The sequence below is a fragment of the Antechinus flavipes genome, chromosome 4 (assembly GCF_016432865.1).
Source record: "Antechinus flavipes isolate AdamAnt ecotype Samford, QLD, Australia chromosome 4, AdamAnt_v2, whole genome shotgun sequence".
Classification (NCBI taxonomy): Eukaryota; Metazoa; Chordata; class Mammalia; order Dasyuromorphia; family Dasyuridae; genus Antechinus; species Antechinus flavipes.
Genome location: NC_067401.1, coordinates 110,147,877 through 110,167,152, shown reverse-complemented (window position 1 = coordinate 110,167,152; position 19,276 = coordinate 110,147,877). Strand labels below are relative to the sequence as shown.

General features: G+C 43.6%; 1 protein-coding gene and 1 long non-coding RNA gene across 2 annotated transcripts; one reads left to right on the top strand and one right to left on the bottom strand.

The window, feature by feature from the left end:
• The first annotated feature begins 1,047 nt into the window (after window positions 1–1,047).
• On the top strand, window positions 1,048–3,408 carry LOC127559800 (uncharacterized). The gene is made up of 3 exons (XR_007953208.1): window positions 1,048–1,331; window positions 1,462–1,590; window positions 2,886–3,408. It is a non-coding gene; the product is annotated as an uncharacterized LOC127559800 (long non-coding RNA).
• Window positions 3,409–5,450: 2,042 nt separating this feature from the next.
• UBQLN4 (ubiquilin 4) lies at window positions 5,451–19,096 on the bottom strand. The gene is made up of 11 exons (XM_051993833.1): window positions 18,898–19,096; window positions 17,855–18,006; window positions 13,384–13,649; window positions 12,316–12,578; window positions 11,098–11,256; window positions 10,384–10,609; window positions 9,395–9,534; window positions 9,141–9,224; window positions 8,576–8,691; window positions 7,770–7,953; window positions 5,451–7,368 (listed from the first exon to the last, which is right to left on the bottom strand). The coding sequence occupies exons 1-11, from the start codon at window positions 19,075–19,077 to the stop codon at window positions 7,216–7,218; spliced, it is 1,923 nt and encodes a 640-aa protein (XP_051849793.1). The 5' UTR covers window positions 19,078–19,096; the 3' UTR covers window positions 5,451–7,215.
• Window positions 19,097–19,276: the final 180 nt, after the last annotated feature.

Below are 19,276 nucleotides of genomic sequence, written 5' to 3'. Positions count from 1 at the left end.
AGTGGGATGGATTAGAGGGAGATTAGGGGCAGGGAGACCCATTAGGAGGCTGTTAAAATTTCTCAGATAAGAAGAGGCTGTGAAGCAGGATACCAACCATGGAAACTAAATGGAAGAGATAGTTGGGAAACATTGCAAAGAACTGAGAGTTAACATAGTACAATAGAAATGGCATTTATCTCAGTAATCAGAAAGCATGGATTCGAATCTTGCCTATACTATCTGAATGTCCTTAGATAAGTCTGCCTTACCCTCAGTTTCCTCTTTTGTCAAATAAGAGAAACCTGGAGATCCCTTCCAGCTCTAAATCTAGGATTGTAAGTAGCAAGCTGGATAGAGGACAGCAAAAGGAAGTTAAAGAGGATTGAAACCAGTTAAGGTTTAACTGGCAGTACCCTACTCAGAAAGAGAAGCTCTGTTTGGTGGATAAGTTCAGTTTTGGACATGCTAAATTTGAGGCTTGGGTGGAATGTCCAAACAGTTCCTTAAAGCAGATGGTAGACATTCTGGACTTAGTGTCTAAAAGATAAGGAATGGAGAGAAAAACAAATTTGAGGCACTTGTACCTCTACTTTACATATATAACTACCAGAATATTAATTAGAACACTAGAACAGGGCATGAATTGCCAGAGGAGATGACATAGGAAGACAAAAGGAAAGGCTGGGGAAAGGGTCTAGCATAAACATTTAGTGAAATTTTAAAAATCAAAATTTAGCAGAACAAATCAGGGATACTTTTCATATCACTGTATAACTTGAGAGCTTAAAAAGAAGGATTTTCCTGAATCCCTTTTTAGATTTAACCAAAATTTTGGGATCTAGTGCCCTACTTAGCTTCCTTCAAAGGATTATCTTGAGGAAACCACTTTGAAAATCACGAGTCACATAAATATGAGTTCTCATAAAAACCTTATTTTTTTTTATCATAACATTATTTTGGCCAATCTTAACACAAGCTGTTTGAGCAGTTTATGCCTTCTGTGGCTGAATATCCCTTTGGGTTTTGTACCATTTCCTTCTGGTTTTCCTATGTCTGTCTCATCTTCCAGTTGGTCTGTCTGGGCCAGGTGAAAGGAGAGAAAATGTGAAAGCCTCAAGGGAATAGGGTTCATCAAGCTGTGAAATCTACTTCCCAGGGACTAGAGACCTTACTCTCATTGCCATGACAACTGCTTCTATGAGGCCACAGAACTGAAGAGCTTTAAGTTTGGAGGTGTGTAGGGAAAGGAAGGATACCATGTCTGGGCCAAATTGTTTCCAATAATTATCGATGTTGAAATTTAAATGAAGAAGTCAAATAATTTGATCTTTCTGTCAAAGCAACCCAAAGTGAGAGAGATTTGGGAATGGGGCAGTTACTGATGACACTGGGCAAGGGGGCTACAAGCTGGGACTCTGGGTTCTTGACTGAACTGAGAAGTCTTTTCTTTTCACCATTCTTCCTCATCCTCTCCTTTAGGAGCCCAAGGAGGCATGGGGAGATCTAGACACAAAATCATATCTCTTAGACAACTTTGCAACATCACGGACTTCCATCTGCAGTCTTGGCAAAGATGCAGGCTACCTTGGCACTCAAGACCAGACTACTGTAAGAAACTTTTTTACTCACTCTTCCTTCCCCCAGTGCCAAACACACAATAAGTGCTTCTTTCCCCTTCAAGAACCAGAGGCAAGGATTACCTATAACTTCCATTTTTAATTTCTCTACCCAGCCTTCAAAACTCCTCAGCTAGCCAACTTGATTGAGGCACCCTCATTTCATTTCCTATGAGATTATACCATCTCCCCTCTAACATCTCCCCCGTGGCCAATAACCAGCTCCAGGCTTTTCCACAAGCCATTCCCTTGTCTGAGATGACCTTCATTCTAAATGCTTATCTCTTGCAAACCTGATTCAAAATGTTCTTCCTCCAGGAAGTTTGACTTCACTTGGCTCTGATTACACCTTTACAGTATCTTTCCAGCACTTAATTTGTATCACATTTATGCACTACTCTTTAAGTAAACAGTAAATAAACAATCCATATTCAGAAAACTGATCAAATAAGGGGTGACTATTTTACAAAAAGGAATCAGTTTTGGTCCTGATTCTGCTCTTGTATACTTGTATGACCTTCAAGAGTGACTCAAAAGGTATTTATTAAGTGCCTTTCTATATGACAGGCTACGTGTTAGAGATACACAGATAAATGAAGGTCTCTACTCACATCCTAATGAGACCAAATCACTTTCTCATTCTGTGTCTTAGTTTTTAGATCTATAGAGAGGTTGAATTAAGAAGATTCTACCCAGTTTGAACATTCTGTAGTTGTAGAAGTTTTTGCTTAACAAAAGGATCCACTAAATAGTGGATTCTTCTAGTGCATTTAAAAATTATTCAGTTGATAATTTTTTAGAAACCTATCACATGAAGTTACACCTGTTTATTTGTTTAAGATTCTTCAGTCATTACATGTAGCTGTGTTGTTCTCCTAAATAAATGGCAAACACCATAAGGGTAACCATTATTTTTTCCATGGCACTGTATCCTTACCATAGTAACGTACTACATACAGGAAGGAAGTATGACTTGAAGTTTCCAGTGATCTCCCATTTAGTCCTTCTCAGTTTGGATAATAGATAATTTCTACCTTGAAGGGACTTTAGAGGTCATTTAGTCCAACTCCCTAACTTTGCAAATGAGGAAACTGAACTTTAAAGATAGGAAATGACTTACTATTAAGTAGCAGAGCTGATATCTGAAGCTTGACGTCCAGTCTACTAAATACTGACTCCCTCCCCCAGTCTCTCTCTTTGTCTGCCATCCTAACTTGAAGAAGGCATACTTAAGTAGGATGAGTGGGTAGGGTGAGGCCTTGTCCCTCACTCTTAGATTACCCTTAGGAGGAAGATTTCATCCCACTCCTTCCTCCTGTGCCAAGGACACCGATGAGGAACAAGATTGGCAAGACTCGAGTGTCAAGGATGAACGATGATAGTACTTTTGAACACCAAATGAACTTCCAGTCCTTCAAGGCACACAGACCATCCATGGCTCAGAGATTATATCCAACCCAGCAGAAGAATTCTATGTTCTTCTGGAGTAAGAGAATGAATATTTGGACTCACAAGGAACAAAGCCACCCTGGCAGGTTCTCCCATCGCCTCCAGAGAATAATTTCATTTTTGAGATATTTATGCAAGTGCGCCTATACTTGTCAGAATCCAAAGGAAAAAAAAGTTATTCAAAGTCAAGAAGTACCAAGCTAGGGCAGATTACCACCCGAGACTTGGCTGAGAGCTAGAAGGGCCAAAAGTAATGATGCCTTATGACTACCTGAAGCTACCCAAGAACTCCCAGGAAAGAGATGCTTGGAGGTTAGAAATGACGTTTCCTGGTTGGAAATAAAAGCAAAATTTAATTTTGCTACTGATACTTCTTTGGAGCCTTTTTTTCCCTTCCATATTTGCTCGCTTTTCCTCCCTTTTTCTTATCTTCATCTTACCTGTTGCTGTCATTTCTTTTCTTCTCTTGTCTCTCTCTGGACCTTTTTTTTTTTTTTTAACGTCTCTATGTCTTTCCACTTATTCCTACCTTATTCTTAGGGAAACAAGCATACAAGGCCCTTTACTAAAGCCTAGAATGGGGAGGGAAAAGTAAGGGGGAGAGAAATGCATTCAGCTTTTACAAGTGAGGAACTTTAGTCCAGGAGGCATGTCTTTGTTCCCTTTTCCTCAACTCTTTTGCCATACATTGGGAGATAAAAGGATCCCTAATACTACCTTCACAACCTTCAAGGTGAGAGAGTATGCTCAAGGGAAGTTGGTAAAACATCCTTTTTCCAATAGTTATGCAATTTCATAGAATGTCAGAGCTAGCTGAAAGAGAGTACCCTAACCTCTCTTACAGATTAGGAAAATAAAGACCCACAGATGAGTCTTGAGCATCTTGAGAGAATTTTGAGCATCTCCTAAGAGAACCCTAAAAAGCACAAAAATAATGGCTCATTAAACTTTTGCATGCACATATATTGTATCTAGGATATACTATAACCTATTGAACATGTAAAGGACTGCTTGCCATCTGGAGGAGGGGGTGGAGGGAAGGAGAGGAAAAATCAGAACAGAAGTGAATGCAAGGGGATGAATACAGAGAGGACTGGCGAGACTTACATGAACTGATGCTAAGTGAAATGAGCAGAACCAGATCATTATATACCTCAACAATGATACTGTTTGAGGACGTATTCTGATGGAAGTGGATCTCTTAGATAAAGAGAGCTAATTCAGTTTCAATTGATCAAAGATGGGCAGAAGCAGCTACACCCAAAGAAAGAACACTGGGAAATGAATATAAACTGCTTGCATTTTTGTTTTTCTTCCCGGATTATTTATACCTTCTGAATGCAATTCTCCCTCTGCAACAAGAAAACTGTTTGGTTCTGCATACGTATATTGTATCCAGGATATACTGTAACCCATTCAATATGTAAAAGATTGCTTGCCATCTGGGGGAGGGGGTGGAGGGAGGGAGGGGAAAAATCGGAACAGAAGTGAATGCAAGGGATAATGTTGTAAAAAATTACCCTGGCATGAGTTCTCTCAATAAAAAGTTATTAAAAAAAAAAAAAGTGAATGCGCAGAATAATGCTGTAAAAATTACCCTGGCATGGGTTCTATCAATAAAAAGTTATTAAAAAAATAAAAAATAAAATAAATAGAAATGCAAAATAAATAAATAAAATAAACTTTTTCATGACTTTTAAGTGCCAAGAAGTTTTCCCCAACATTGCAACTTCAGGTCATTGCTTCTATTTTTGCCCTTGGGGACCAAATAGAACAAATCTAATCCTTCTACCTAAATCTTTTTCAAATACTTGACAGCTATTATCTCTACTATGAATCTTCATTTTGCCAGGTTAAGATAACCCCTGTACCTTCAATCAAGCTTTGTATATAGCATAATCTTCAGACTGTACCCCATACCCTGGACTTACTCCTGCCTAAGATGTGGAACCCAGAACTAGATCCAACATAACTGTTGGTAACTGTTTCAAAGAACTGTCATTAGAATCCAACTATGGCTAATCATTGCATTAGGCCCTCAAAGGCTGCTGGTTGTGATATGTACAAGCAGACTTCCTGGCTAAGGCAAGAAAAGGGCAAGGGAATGGATACAATGACTTTGTTGTTTCTCTCAGGCTTCCCTTCATCTTGCTCTCCTTTCCCTGGTCAGCGATATAAGGAAAAGTATTTCTGTAAATTTCTCCTATGACACAGTGACAATCAGGGAGTCGGTTCTATTGTTTAACATTCACTTAACAATATTTTGCAATGTAAACCTCTGTTCCTCTAACTCTGGAAGGAACAAAACCCATCTTTCTAGCCATAGAATCCCCTTCAGAGTCTCAAATCACAAGTTGGCTTCTGCCAGCGTTTTCTTTTCCAAAAAACAACACTAATACACCCTCACGACAAAGATCACGCCATTTATTTACATGGGATTGGAAGGACAGGGTAGGGATGAGGTACCTGTTCTCAACTATCTTGGTCTCCAACCCTGGCTCAAAAAATGACTTTGTTACACTTCCTCCTTCAAATAGGATTTTCTGGCATAGAGGACAAAAGGAAGAACTTGGGGGGAATGAATACAGAAGTAAGAAAGGTATAGGTTCAGGATTCAGAGGCTGAGGGCCCCCATCCCTCTTCTATCCTATGATCTCAAAGCACTTACCAGTATTCAGAAAGTTGGGGTAATTATGTACATGTGTATATATGTATGTGTGGAGAGGGAAGGGATGGTTGGGTGATATCCCTGCCCCTTTTCAAAGGGGCATGCTCATCCTTATTCGGCATCAAGACTTCTGCATACCACCTATTCCCATCCCACCCCCAGACTGGCAAACCCCCATTTCTTTTGGGGGAGATAGTTCTGAAACTAGAACATAGGACCCTCCCTCTTGCAACATCCCCGAGGGACAGGAAAAAAAAATCCCACCTCCTCCTGGGACAACCCTTGTTCCCAGGGCAGGGCCAAAGGCACTGGTCACTTCAGACCTGGACAAGCCCCTGGTGGTCTTGAGCACATGGAGAATGTGTTTGTGTCCGGGAGGCGGGAATGAGGTGGGGAAGTGAAAGGGAAGGGGGCATCAACATTCTGTGCTTGGGGGTTATGTAGTCAATAGGGACTATATAATGATTATTGAGAATTACCCCTCTTTCCTTTCTAATTTCAATCCCTAATTAGAATTTATAAGTCCCTTCTCCAAGATTCACTCTTCACCCCAATCTAGCAAATTATAATTTGCCTCTATGGCTGCTGGCTTTTTCTAGTTTGACTCTTTACCCATTCTGACCTGTTCTAACAGTGGGACATCCACTCTCTCTTCAGGAAGCTTCATTGCCCCCAACACCAGACCCCTCTCCAAGTTTGCAGCACTGATATCTAGATGTCTATCTGGCAAGATCATCCCTCTTTATCTCTGTATCCTGAGTCAGCCACCACCTTTGCCAAAAAGGGAAACAATTTCTCCTTTCCTCTCTCAAAGAAGAGCCCAAGAAAGGGGCTGTGCCCATAAAGAGTGTCCAGAATAGGAGTATATACAGTAAGGGGGGAGAGGGAGGAGTCTTAAACAGACTGCTTTCTCCTTTGGAAGCACAGAAACTTAACAATCCTTCATTAGGGAGGTGGGATCTAGGAAAAAGGGCTAATGGGGAGTGCCATTAAAGGGCTTTCATAAGAAAGCTGGGGTATGGCCAGAAATAAAAACAAAAAGATTCCGTAATCAAAGGGGCAGACCAATATTCCCTGATATATTAAGCCAGATCAATCAAGTCATTCCATGACTCAGTTCTGTTAATGTGGGTTATGGAGAATGTGGGAGCAGTCAGGGATGGAGTTGGGAAATCCGAAAAAAAAAAAAAAAAGGTCAAAATTGCTTAAATATCTCTTGCTAAAGGTCAGGCGGGGCAGAATGGAGGAAAGATGTACAATTAGAACCAAGAGACTCAAGACAGAGCTATGGGGTTAGGTTGCCATGCCCCAAATGCCTCTCCCCTTGCTGTTTGAAGAGACTTGAAGACCAGAGACACAGGAGTGAAGAGTCATAGGTTATGAGGTTATGGATTTGGAGAGATTGGGGAGCTGTCAAAGGAACCAAATGATGTAGGGGAGGTCAGTGTTTAGGTGTGCATATGCAAATAGGGGGTGTAGTGGAGGGGATGGTCTCAGGGATTAGGAGGGCTGAGAACCCAGCAGTCTCTCAATAGCTGCATTAATATCCCCACCCGTAGCAATCAGGGCCTGCAGGTTAGCCTCTCGATTGATGAAGCCCATGGCGTTGAGCTGCTCCAGCTGTTGCTGAAATCGAATCTCTGGGGTCTGCACCTGGAGGGAAGATACCGGTTGGTAGGACTCATCCTACAGACATATAGTCTTGGGGACTGCTGGCCACACAAAGTGACTGGATGGGGCTCAACTCCCCATCAAAAGAGGACAATGTGCCCAACCCCACAGAGTAATGATCTCTCAATATTGCCTTAAAGTTTTCTGAATCCAGTGGGGACAAACATTTAAATGGAGCCTCTATTAGGACCTCAAAGAATTGTCTGGATTCATGGATTCAGAGCTAGAAAGGCCTCAGAGGCCCCAACCTTAGCCTCATGAAGCCCTCTTCTCTGGGGTAGAGAGCATTGAAGCTCCAGCCCCACAGCCAACATTCTATGACTCCCTTTACACTCTGCCCCGACACACACAGAAGCACATGAAAACCAGCCCAGCAAACACACCTGGGAATTTCCTCCTCCAGCCAAAAGCTGAATCATCTGTTGCATCAGCTGCTGCTGGGGGCTGGCCGTGCCTCCCCCTGGAGAGGCACTAGCTGGCGTGGATGGGGAAGTGATGGAGGGCTCTGGGCCACTGCTACCTCCTGCAGGGGGAGGTGGGATCCGGGCTGCCCCAAAGTTGCCAAGGCTGTGGGCAGGAAGAGATGGAAATCAGTCCATGGAAGGCTGAGAGATGAGCCACCAAAGACACAGTGATGGAGCTAGAATGAAAATAGGACAGAGAAATGGAAAAGAGACACAAAGAAAAAGCAAGAGTTTGGGGGAGACAGACAGAAGCCAAGGGGAACATGACAGAGTGTAGATTTAGGGACAAGAAGGCATGCTTCAAGTACTGCTGCAGAAACTGACTAGAGGACCTCAGGTGAGTCTCTTACTGTCTTTGAGCCTCAGTTTTCTGATCTGCAAAATGGGGATAATAGTCCCTATACTACCTGGTTGATGTGAGGCTCAAAATGAGATGAAATTCATTAAGTGCTTTGTAAACTTTAAAGTTCTATATAACTAACTGCCACTATGGCAAGATAGAATGGACAACAGCCCTGGACTGGAAACTGTAAACCAGGCTCTACTCCTAGCGCCACCTTTAATCTAAGAGAATTTGGGCAAGTTCCTCTAGTCCTCAGTTTCCTTATCTGCCAAATGGAGTGCATGGGGCAGGAAGGGGAAGGAGATGGCCTTAAAGTTTTCATCTCCAGTTCTAACATCTAAAGGTGAGGAGATGGGCTCTCCAGGCTGCACAGTCGCCTCACCTGGGCACCAGCCCTGGGGCCTCCGTCTGCAGCGTCTGCAGCCCCTGTTGAATCTGTAGCAGGGCCTGCATGGCCCGGGGATTGGTGAGAATGGACAGCGAGTCTGGGTTCTGCATCTGGTGATGGGGAAAAAAAAAGAGGAGCTTGGGGCAAACCCCTCAGAGAGAGAGAGGGAGGGAAGGAGCTGAACGAGGATGAGTCAGGGCAGCCCTATGTCTTATGTATTAAATTTCTTGCCTCAAAACTCCCCAGGAATTTAATTACATTAAAATGTAATTGGGAAATGTTTTAACAAAATAAAAATACAACACAACAGACAACATTAATTTGTGGTTTCCTGAGATAATATGCTATTCCAGGGATCTCTTTCTGTTTGAATTTGACAACACTGTCCTAGGCCATCTCTTGCTCCCACCATGACATAAGGCTCCTCCTCCCCGACATAAACATATCTATATGCATCCTTCCTCTAGGTCTTCTGCCCATACAAATGGAATTCCTTCCTTAGTAATCATCCTCTTCAGGGATTCAAGCACCACCCATTCCTCTAGAGTCTGGATCTCACCTGCTGTAAAAAGACAGGGAGCTGGAGCCTGAGCTGCTCCTGCAGCTGGGGGTTTCCTGCAAACAATGGGACATTCACCATCATCTGCAGAGAGAAAAAACCTATTAAGTGGAAGCCCAGACATTTGAGTTCTATACAAGTACCAAGAAGAGAACTGGGAACTGAGGCCTAAGAGCAAGCTTGGATGCTGAGTCCTTTTCAGCTCAGGCATCAGCTCTTCCCCCATCAAAGCTCCACATCCCCCAGTTCAGTACCTGAGCAGCAAAGTCGGGATTCTGGGCAAGAGTCTGCATCATACTTCGCATGTATGGGGCAGAGATCATGTTTTGCATTAACTGGGGATTCTCTGAAATTTGCTGGAGAAGACCTTGCATCTCAGGGCTATTAAACATCCCTAGAACAGGGAGAAATCACAGAAAGAGCAAGAATTTAGATGTGAATCAGAAGTTGGATTTCATTTTACATAACATTCCTATGTTCATAGCTCAAAAACACCAATAAGATAATATTGTCTTGGAAGGGTTTCCTTCTTCCTGTACCCATTCAGAGCAACATTTCCCTGCCATTTTACTAATCAGTATTCATCAGGGATCTGAGTCTGGTCAGGCTCCACTCCCTGGGAACAAAGAAGAAGGCCTATATGTAAAGTTAACACATCTTCCTACCCATCTGCATAAGACTGCAATTACTGACTGAACAGAAGCTCTTTGAAGGCAGATCCACAGCCACTATCATTTTGGTGTTTGGCACGCTATATAGTACATTATAGATGCTTAATAAGTGCTTAATGAATGGCTGATCTGGGAGAGGGTGGGTCATGTCAGGGGATTGGTGTTTCCCTTCTCCTAGAATGATTCTAGGAGATTTCCAACTCCTTTTATATAGTCAAGGAAAACAAACCCACTGGATTAGATTCCCCCCAGCAGAATGCAAGATCCTTGAAGACAGGAATGGTTTTCTGTTCCATTTTTGCTTCATCAGGGTCTACCACTGTTTCTTATATACATTAGATGCTAAAGACTTTATGGATTGGATTGTTAGATTAGATCAAAAGAAACCAGGATGGGATGGGAACCAGTTGCTTTCTAATTGACTCTATTCCACCCTGCAGAGACTTCAATCACAAGACTGATAAGTCAACCTTAGATGTGAATATCCTGCAAAGGGGTGAACAAAGTTCTGCTACTGGTAAAAGGGATGCTTTGTTGACCCCTCTAAACACCCCCCAACCTCCACAACATACCTGACCCCAGGCTAGCTGCATTGATCCCAAAGGGGTTGGAGACTGTTGGGTGCACCTGGCTGGTCCCTGAGCCTCCGGTGCCCTCCCCAGCGGGCCCTGGGGCCTGGGAAGTGGGGGCTGAGGGGCTCCAGGGGTTAGGGAGGGGTTCCCGGTTTTCAGTCCGGAGAGGTTGGGAGGAGGAGCTGTCAGAGTTTCCCGACAATGAGGAGAAGGGATTGTTGCCGAACTGGGAGGAGGGAAAAGTTTCATATTAAGGAATGAAAACAAACCTTTCCCTAAAGCTTCCCCCTCCCCATGGAGAAAGAAATCTATTGAATAGTACAGACTAGCTAATTGTGGCCTATAGATAATCCAGCATCATCTGTTTCTATGACTGGTATCAACATTTCTGATCTTATTTCTCTTGCTGACCCACCATCACTGGGTCTATATGCTCTAGGTTCTGTCTCTAGCCCTGGCATAGAATCTCATCCACTCGGGACATGGGATGCTGCCTAACATATTCTCTCATGGAGTGGGTACCTTTTGGCTTGGTATATACCATACCTTCACTGGGACCATCACTCAGCTGATGGAGTTTTGGGGTATGAGAGATGACAAGAGATGATCACCTCAATCATCTGAGTCTCAGATATAAAAGGTCTTGGATCTTTAACCACCCTCTAAGACCCTGAGGTCCCGGAGTCCCTCAGCCCACAAGTTACTGGCTCCCACCTGTTCCCGAGCAGCACTGAACATGGGCTCCTGGATGTCTGTGTACATGCGGCGCAAGGCATTGTATCCCCCTGGGATGCTCTCTAGGTTGCTCAAGGCCCGATCCTGATTGCGCATCATCTCTTGCATCATGGCAGGGTTTCGAGCCAGTTCCATGGTCTGACAGAAGAAAGAAAGTTAGGCTGGGACCAGGGAAGACTGAGGAGGGAAGACAACTCCTCCAAACCCAGCTCCCTATCCTATCCTGCCTTTTATGGAAGGACATAGCAAATTGGGAAGTAAGAGGCAGTAGAAGTATGACAGCAGATCCCCTCCTTCAGGCTGGTTAAGTCAACAATAGTATTTAAGAGCAAAGGGGAGACCAAAGCATAATGGGACTTAGCAGAAGGGAGACAGAGGTTGGGGAGGAACCTGAGGTCAAAATGAACTGTCAAGAAAATCCCAGTTAAGAAAAGTCAAGCTGGTTATATGTGGCCCCCTTCCTTCTACCTTTGGCCTGGAGGATCAGGGATAGTGGCTGATGGCTTTCCTGATGGGAAAGCTTGATAGGTTTCCTCTCCAGGTAGCCTTCTCTAACTGACCTCAACAGTATCCCACCAACTCCTTCCCACCTTCCCAGCATATATGACCAGGGACCAGAGACCAGGTATATTCCACCTTCTGGATCTCCACCCCAAACCCAAGAACCTCAGCATTAATCAGGGAAAGGTGAATTAAACTCTCTCCCCATTATAGACAGATATTCTCTCTACCCCTCCACACCTAGTCTCCCAACCCTCTTGTGTTCCACATTTCCTCTTCTGAGTACCTCTTTTCCCTCTTCCCAAATAAAATGTAACTTCTTTGAAGGCAAGACTGCTTTTCATTTTGTCTTCATATTTCTAGTGCCTTACACATAGTACGCATTTAATAAAATATTTGCTAGATTGGACTTAATTGAACTTCTCCACCTCAACCCACTTTCCATCATAATGTCTAAAAGTCTGTCCAGCTGGACTGGCAATTTCTGTGTCTATATTGGTGATGATGTGTCCCAGGGACGTATGATTCCCCTATTAGACCCAAAGCTCTCTAAAGTTGGAATCCTCCCTCTTTTTGTTCCCAATGAGGGTCCAGCATTGGAAGGGAAATCATCTGTCAAAGAAGGGATAGTGACAGCAATGTTAAGGACAGAGGGATTGGATGGACTCATACTGCTTCCAGAAAGTACATACATACCTGCCTCATTAACTCTGGATTATTGAGCATATGGCTGATCTCTGGGTTCCTCTCCATGAGCTGCTGCATCTGTGGGTTGGCCATGATCATGTGGCGCATCAGGTCGGGATTGGACATCATGTCTTGGACAAGAGGGTTCTCCATGATCTGGGACAGCATCTCGGGATTAGACATCAGCTGCCTCTGCATCTGCTGTTGTAGCTCCATAAAATTAGCTGAGCCAAGGCCTAGGTTGCCCAGCCCTAGGATGCCTCCAAAGCCAGCTGCAGGAAGAGAAGCCAAGTCATGAAGAGAGCATAGACATACTGCCATAGATCCCACCTCCCTTTTCCCCACCAGAATAACACTAATTCCTTCTAGGTTTGGTTATGGCTGTTCTCTGTCTTCCCATTCCTTTTAACAAGTTGTGTCCCCATCTCTGTCTTCTTGGAGTGCTTTATCACACTGCTCCTTAGCATATTCCTGAATCCCTTAAGAGCTGTTCTATTTCCTCATCCTGCTCTTTTCTAAAATATCACAGCTTCCTTTTTGCCAGTGTCCAAATCTAGATTGGCAATGGAGGCCTCCAGGATTCTCTCTCTTTATCCTGATTCTCTCTCAGGATCCTCCTTGAGGACAAAGACTATTTTTGCTTTTCTTTGTAGTTGTAGTGTTTAACACAGTGCCTAGAAGCGAGAAAGCACTTAAGAAATGCTTGATAACTGATCTCTTAGGAATCCTTATTCTGGCTAATTCTGGAACACCTGAATTTCACCCCCCTTTTCCATGAAACCCACTCTCCCTTCTCTAATGAAGCTTAATATTTCCCTCTTCCAGGAAGCTTTCCCAAACTGACCCCAACCTTTCCCCACTAATCTCCTCCCCACTCTCCCAGCATTCATAATCATGGTATAACTCCTGTCCCCCAACCTGAGGACATACCACATTTCCCTCAGTATACCACTACACCAGGAGTTATTTAAGGGCAGGGAACACATTTCTTCCTCTGGATTTCTATCCTTACAAAACCCAAAATGGAACACAAGCATCTGAATGTTCCTTTCCCAAGTTTCTCCCCGAGAAGCTTACAGAGTATGGATGCAGGACCACTAGAAGGCCCATCCCCAGCTCCTGGAGTTGGACCACCTCCACTGTTCCTCCGATTTCCACTAGCAGCATCAGGGGCAGTGCTGCTTGAGGTGGACGGCTGAGCCGGGGCAGCAGGGGAAGCTGTTGTGGGGGCTGGTGCAGAAGCAGCGTCTGGGGCAGAGGAAGCAGCAGTAGTAGCAGCGGTGTTGGCGGCAGCGGCAGCAGCGGTGGTGGTGGTGGTGGCGGCAGCAGCAGGATCTTGAGCCCTGAGGATAGAGAAGGGAAAATCCTAAACCAGAAACCCAGGAATCAAAGAATTATGAAAGCATAAAATGTTAAGAGTTAGAAGACATCCTGTTGATAACGACTCCACCCCCTCTCCACCCCTAATTTACAAGGAGGCTCGGATGGGAAAGCAGTGCTAACATAGGGCGAGTATGGCATTCAGGGGGCTTGAGTACCAGAATTGGCCCCACAACCAACCTACTACATGACCCCCAGCAAAATCATTCAGTCATTCTGAGTCCTGGGAGAAGAGAAGAAAGAAAAAGATCAAGAGGAAGAAGGCATTCTCTCCCCATTAAAAATATCTCTCATCCAGGGTCACACAGACCTTTGAGGGCAGAGATTATATTGCTTTTGCGGATCTATTCCTAGTGCTTTAGCACATAGGGAAAGGTACTAGAATTGTGACATCATGGTGACTTCACTCTACCAAGTTAGAAAAAAATTATTTATTAAGCACCAAACTATGTGCCAGGTACTATGCTAAGCATATCCCATCACTTGATCCTCACAATAATCCTGAATGGTGAGTTCTCTTGCTGCCCCATTTTATGAGGTTAAGTGCCTTGATCCACAATTTCTAGGTAACATAAGAGTCCTGAAGAATGGCTGAGAGCACTAAGAGACTTACCCAGGGTCTCGTGGCCAATATGTATCTGAGATAGGACTTGAGCCTAAGGCTTGCTGGCCTTTAACCTAGCTTTCCATCCCCTACACCACAGAATAAGTGCTCCTTCCTCCTCCCTCACAACTTCCTGTGGGAGGTACATATATCATACCCATATTACAGATGGGAAAACCAAGGCTTAAACAGGTCAATGATGTTTTTTCCCACAGGCATACAGATAGTAAGCAAAAGTTCCAAAACTGCACCTCAGAGCTCTCAAAACTCACTGTTCTTGGCCCATACCATCAACATCTTTATCCTGTCAGGGAAGACCATGTTCTCTTTGCCACTCTCAGAAGTCACTCTCAGAAAATCTTTTCCTCCTTACTCTAATCTCCAACATATGCGTGAGAATTTAACTAATTTTTTTTTCTTTTTAACATCTTACTGATTTCTATCAACTCTCAGGGTCCCAGAAAAGTGAAAAGGGCCAGAAGGGACAACAAATCTAGAAAAGAAAAGTCTAGGGGCAGCTAAATGGCCCAGTGGATACAGCAATAGCTCTAGAGCCAGGCGGACCCGAGTTCAAATCTAGCCATAGGCAAGTCCCACTTAACCACAATTGCTGCATAAAAAAGGAGAGAGAAAAGTCTAAAATACAGAAGGAATTCATATAGACAACTAGGGAGAAAATAAGATTCCTGGATTGAAAGACCTAGATTCAAAATCTTCCTAAGAACTTTTATCAACTGTGGGATCTTGGAAGTCATTCAATTTTAAATCTCATTTCTTTCTCATCTGTATAATGGGAATAATAACAGCACCAGGTGTGTATACACTTTAATGTGTATTATATAAATATATGAGTATATGTATTGGTTGGTTGTCCATCATTCTCAAAGAGGACCAAAATGACATCACCATGTTAAGAGTTAAGTTACAGTGTGTCTTATTGTGGTTTATCAGTTCAAGATGAGCTTGGAATACTCTGCCACAGGTCAGACACAAATAGTCCCTATGAATATTTGGGGTAGATTCTCTAATTTTGAACATCTCAAATATTTAATGAGCTAATTCAGTTCCACTTTGCTCATAGAGTATAGCACCTTCTCTGGTATGTGTATATATATATGTAATATATAGAATTAGATTTAAAAAAAAAGTTCAGAGATTTTATTCTAATAACATTAATTACAGTAGTTGTTTGTTGAAATGAAAACTGAAAACAAGTATATAAAACAATTAATTACTAATTGTGTATTTAAAGCAATGAGTTTCCATAATACCAAATAAATCAATTCTGAGTTTTATCTGAGATAAAGTTTAACAGCTCCAGCTTCTTCAGTGTTTATCAAAATACAAAAGAAAAATTTATATAGAAAAAAAAAGTAAAGATTTTTTTTTTTCAGATGGCAAATTTGATCCTTGTAATAATGAGGGGTAGTAAAGGACATTTTACACTATATAGATAGGAAGATTGTTGCAAAATGGGACTGAATATTTTTAGAATGGTTCTCCTAGGTTCTCATGCTCAGTTAATTTTCTTTCAAAACCTACAAACCTTAGAGAAATGCCTAGTGTTCTTGATTATATTTTTGAAAGATCTCCAGTCAAGCTTTGGGACTAACATAAGCGGTGCTTACTGTGGAGAGGTTAGAATTAGATTTCTTAATGTATTAAAGTGAAGGTTATAAGGAGAAAAATGCAAACTATTGACAACTACATGAAAGAAAGCTCTAAATCATTAATAATAAAGAAAAATGCAAATTAAAAGACTCTTGAGGTTTTATCCTATACCCAGCACACAAGTAAAGATGTCTATAGGATAAATGGTAAATGTTGAAAGATATGAGGGAAGATGGGCACATTTATGAACTATTGGTAGAACTGCGAACTGGTGCAACTGTTCTAGAAAACAACTTGGAACTGGACTAGAAAAAAATCACTAAACTATTTACATATATTCCCCCCACTCCTCCCCACCCCTCCATACCCATACTCAGTAATACCAGTATTGGGCCTCCTCATTTCTCACCTGACTGCACTACTCTGGGACATCTGTGACTTCTCCACCAGGCTACAAGAAGCTCATTAGTGGGAAAATATCATTATCCTGCAAGATCTTTTCAGTCTTGGGACTCCATTTCTTTACTATTCTCTGACCTTCTGATTGAAAGGTAATACCATGAACAGTCAATCTCCATTCAAGAAAGGAACTCAGCTTAGAACAGTTCATTTCTCATCTAGTTTCACTTCTTTCAAAGTGCATTTCTACCATGCTCTTGCATCAGATACCTCCTTTTGTATATTATCTTACCCCCTTAGACTGTAAGCTCCTTGAGGGAAGGGGCTTTTTTTTTTTTTTTTTCATATTTGTATCCCAGTGCTTAGCAATGCCTTGCATATAGTAGGTACTTAATACATATTTAATAACTTAGTGACTGATTTATTGACATATTCCGAGAAAGTCAAGTACAAAAGAAAAGGGTCCACATATACAAAAATATTCATAAAAATACTTTCTGAGGTAGCAACTAGGATGCCCAGCAATCAAAGTACAGAATCATATATTTAGAAATGGGCATCCGCTTTTCATACTAAGAGGAAATTAAGGTCTGATGAAGCTAAGATTTGCTTAAGATCAAATAGACAAGGTTTGAACCTATGTTCTGACTCAAATACAGTATGTTCTTTTCAGTAGTACCATGAATATAATAGACTTTTACTGTACCATAACAAATGATAAATAAGAAGAATTTAAGGAAACTTGGAAGATTTGAATTAATTAATATCGAGCAAAATGATCAGAACCAAAAGTTTATTATGATTCTTTACTCAATGATAATACATGTAAAAGAAAAACCATGAAAGCCATCAAAATATTAGGCAGTGGACTTGGGGTAAACTAAGTTCAAATCTGGCTTCAAGAGCATTTCATAGTTTCTCGCAACACAACCTCTCTCAGCTTGTTTATCTTCAACACTGACGATCAAATGAGATAAAATGGCTTGTAAAACTTAAAAGTCCTATATAAATGCTTTCTATCATTACCTGATACCATCTATTCAAAGGACAAATGGTCAAAAATAGTCCCCTTTCCTTGACAGAAAGTGAAGGATTATAAAAGCAGAATGAGGTTATCTGGCTGAAACATACCCACTATGATGGTTTATTATGCTTTACTACACTTTTACTATATGGAAAAGTATTATTTTGTAGGGGATAGAGGAGGACAGAATTACTGGGAAGAAACATAGATTGAAAAGAAAAGTCATCAACAAAATGTTTTTCAAAGAAAATGGAAAGCTAATAAGGGACTGAGCTTCTCAGGAGGGATTTTAAAAGGAAGGAAGACACTAGCCTCCATTTTCCCAGAGAACTAAGGCTATACTAAGAGGATGTTAAGTTACATTTAAAGCACTTAAAAACCCAAAAAATGGCAATCAAGACTACAGTATCTCCTTCTGACCTCTGAACAAGTCCTACTAGATTAGGATAAGTAAGAAAGCAGGAATATTGACCCTAGTGGCCTTTCAAGGATCATCCAAAGTGCGATTCCTGCCAGTTACCCAAACTTACTTCTGTGGGGTCTTGATCACCAAATGGACAGTGAGCCCATCCTTGATACCATGCTGATTTAATGTGTCTCCATCTTTGAGAATCTTGCCAGCGAAGATCAGGACAAGCTGGTCTTGTTGAGCCTTAAACCTCCGGGAAATCTCCTCTTTGAACTGTGACATCAGGTCAAAAGTCCATGGTCAGTGTGGCCTGGCCCACAGCAAGGGGCTCAGATTTTGCTTTAGAATCTTTTCACTCCCTTGCTCCAGTTCCCAGGTAATAAAAACCCTTCTTCCAATCTAGCACCTCTACGTCCTGTTGTACACCTCTCTGCTGAGATGCAGTGCTGGTGGGCTAGTCCTTCCTTGATAGTAGAATTTGGAGCTGGAAGGGACGGTATGGATCACAGTCCAACCCCAAGAGATGAGGGGGGTGAAAGGGTCTTTTGTCCCTAACGCAGCATCTCACACTCCCCCCCAAGTCCTTGCTATTATCTAACCCTTCTTCCCTCACTTAGACGCCAAGCCCATGGCACCCCTTTAGTCTTCACTTTGAAATACAGATAGTGGGGGTGGGGGGATGTTATCTTTAAATTCATTCCAGGATAGTGCCAGCCTATGACCACCATCCTGTGGGGGCAATCAAGGCCTTAAAGGGAAGACTGTATCCCCAGATTTGGAGCAGAGGGTCATCCTCCCCCATTCCCGGCTTAAGGCTAGCTTCTGGCCTTCCAACCCCGCCCCTCCAAGCTCCAGGACCGGGACTGGGACCGCAGAGCCCCCTCACTTTTTCTCCTGCTCGGACCTTCATGGGTCAGGGTGGCCTCCAAGCTCACTCCTGGAAGACTCTCTTCACCCCATCCCCGTCAGTTTGCAGGGATGCAAGTGCCTCCCATCCTCCTTACCCCACCATGTGCCACAGGCCCCCCCTTCTTCCCCTCCCCCCAGCCTTCCCTCCCCGCCCCCTCCGTCCCTCCCCGCGCGCCCGCGCCTGGCCCGGCTCGGCCCCCAGCGCGCCGCTCCTCCTGCCTCCGCGGCCCGCAGGACGGACAGTGGCGCCCGTACCTCTTTCACCGAAGCGCGATCGCAGATCACGATCTCCTCCTTGTCCTTGGGGGTCTTGACGGTGACCCGGATCGGGGGCCCTGGCCCCGGCTCGGCCTCAGTCCCGGCTCCGGTTCCAGACCCGGTCTCGGTCCCGGCGCTGGCTCCGGCTCCGGCTCCGGCTCCGCTCGACTCCGCCATGCCGCCGCCGCCGCCGCCGCCGCCGCCCGCCCTCCCGCCAGCCCGGCCCCGGCTCCTCCTCCCCGCCCGGCCCGGCCCGGCCACGGCGTCCCCAGCCCTCCCCCCCCCACCCCAGCCTCCCGCCCGCCCTCAGTCCCTCCTCACTGCCGTCCGCCCCGCCCCGGCCAGTCTCTCCTTCTCGGGCCCGCAGCTGCCAGAG

Coding starts and splice junctions, on each gene's coding strand:
- UBQLN4 (XM_051993833.1), bottom strand. CDS start 19,077: ATGGCGGAGTCGAGCGGAGCCGGAGCCGGAGCCGGAGCCAGCGCCGGG. Junction 11,257..12,315: donor ATCCAGAGTTAATGAGGCAG/GTATGTATGTAC, acceptor TTCTTCTGTCAG/ACCATGGAACTGGCTCGAAA. Junction 10,610..11,097: donor TCAGTGCTGCTCGGGAACAG/GTGGGAGCCAGT, acceptor CCCTCCTCCCAG/TTCGGCAACAATCCCTTCTC.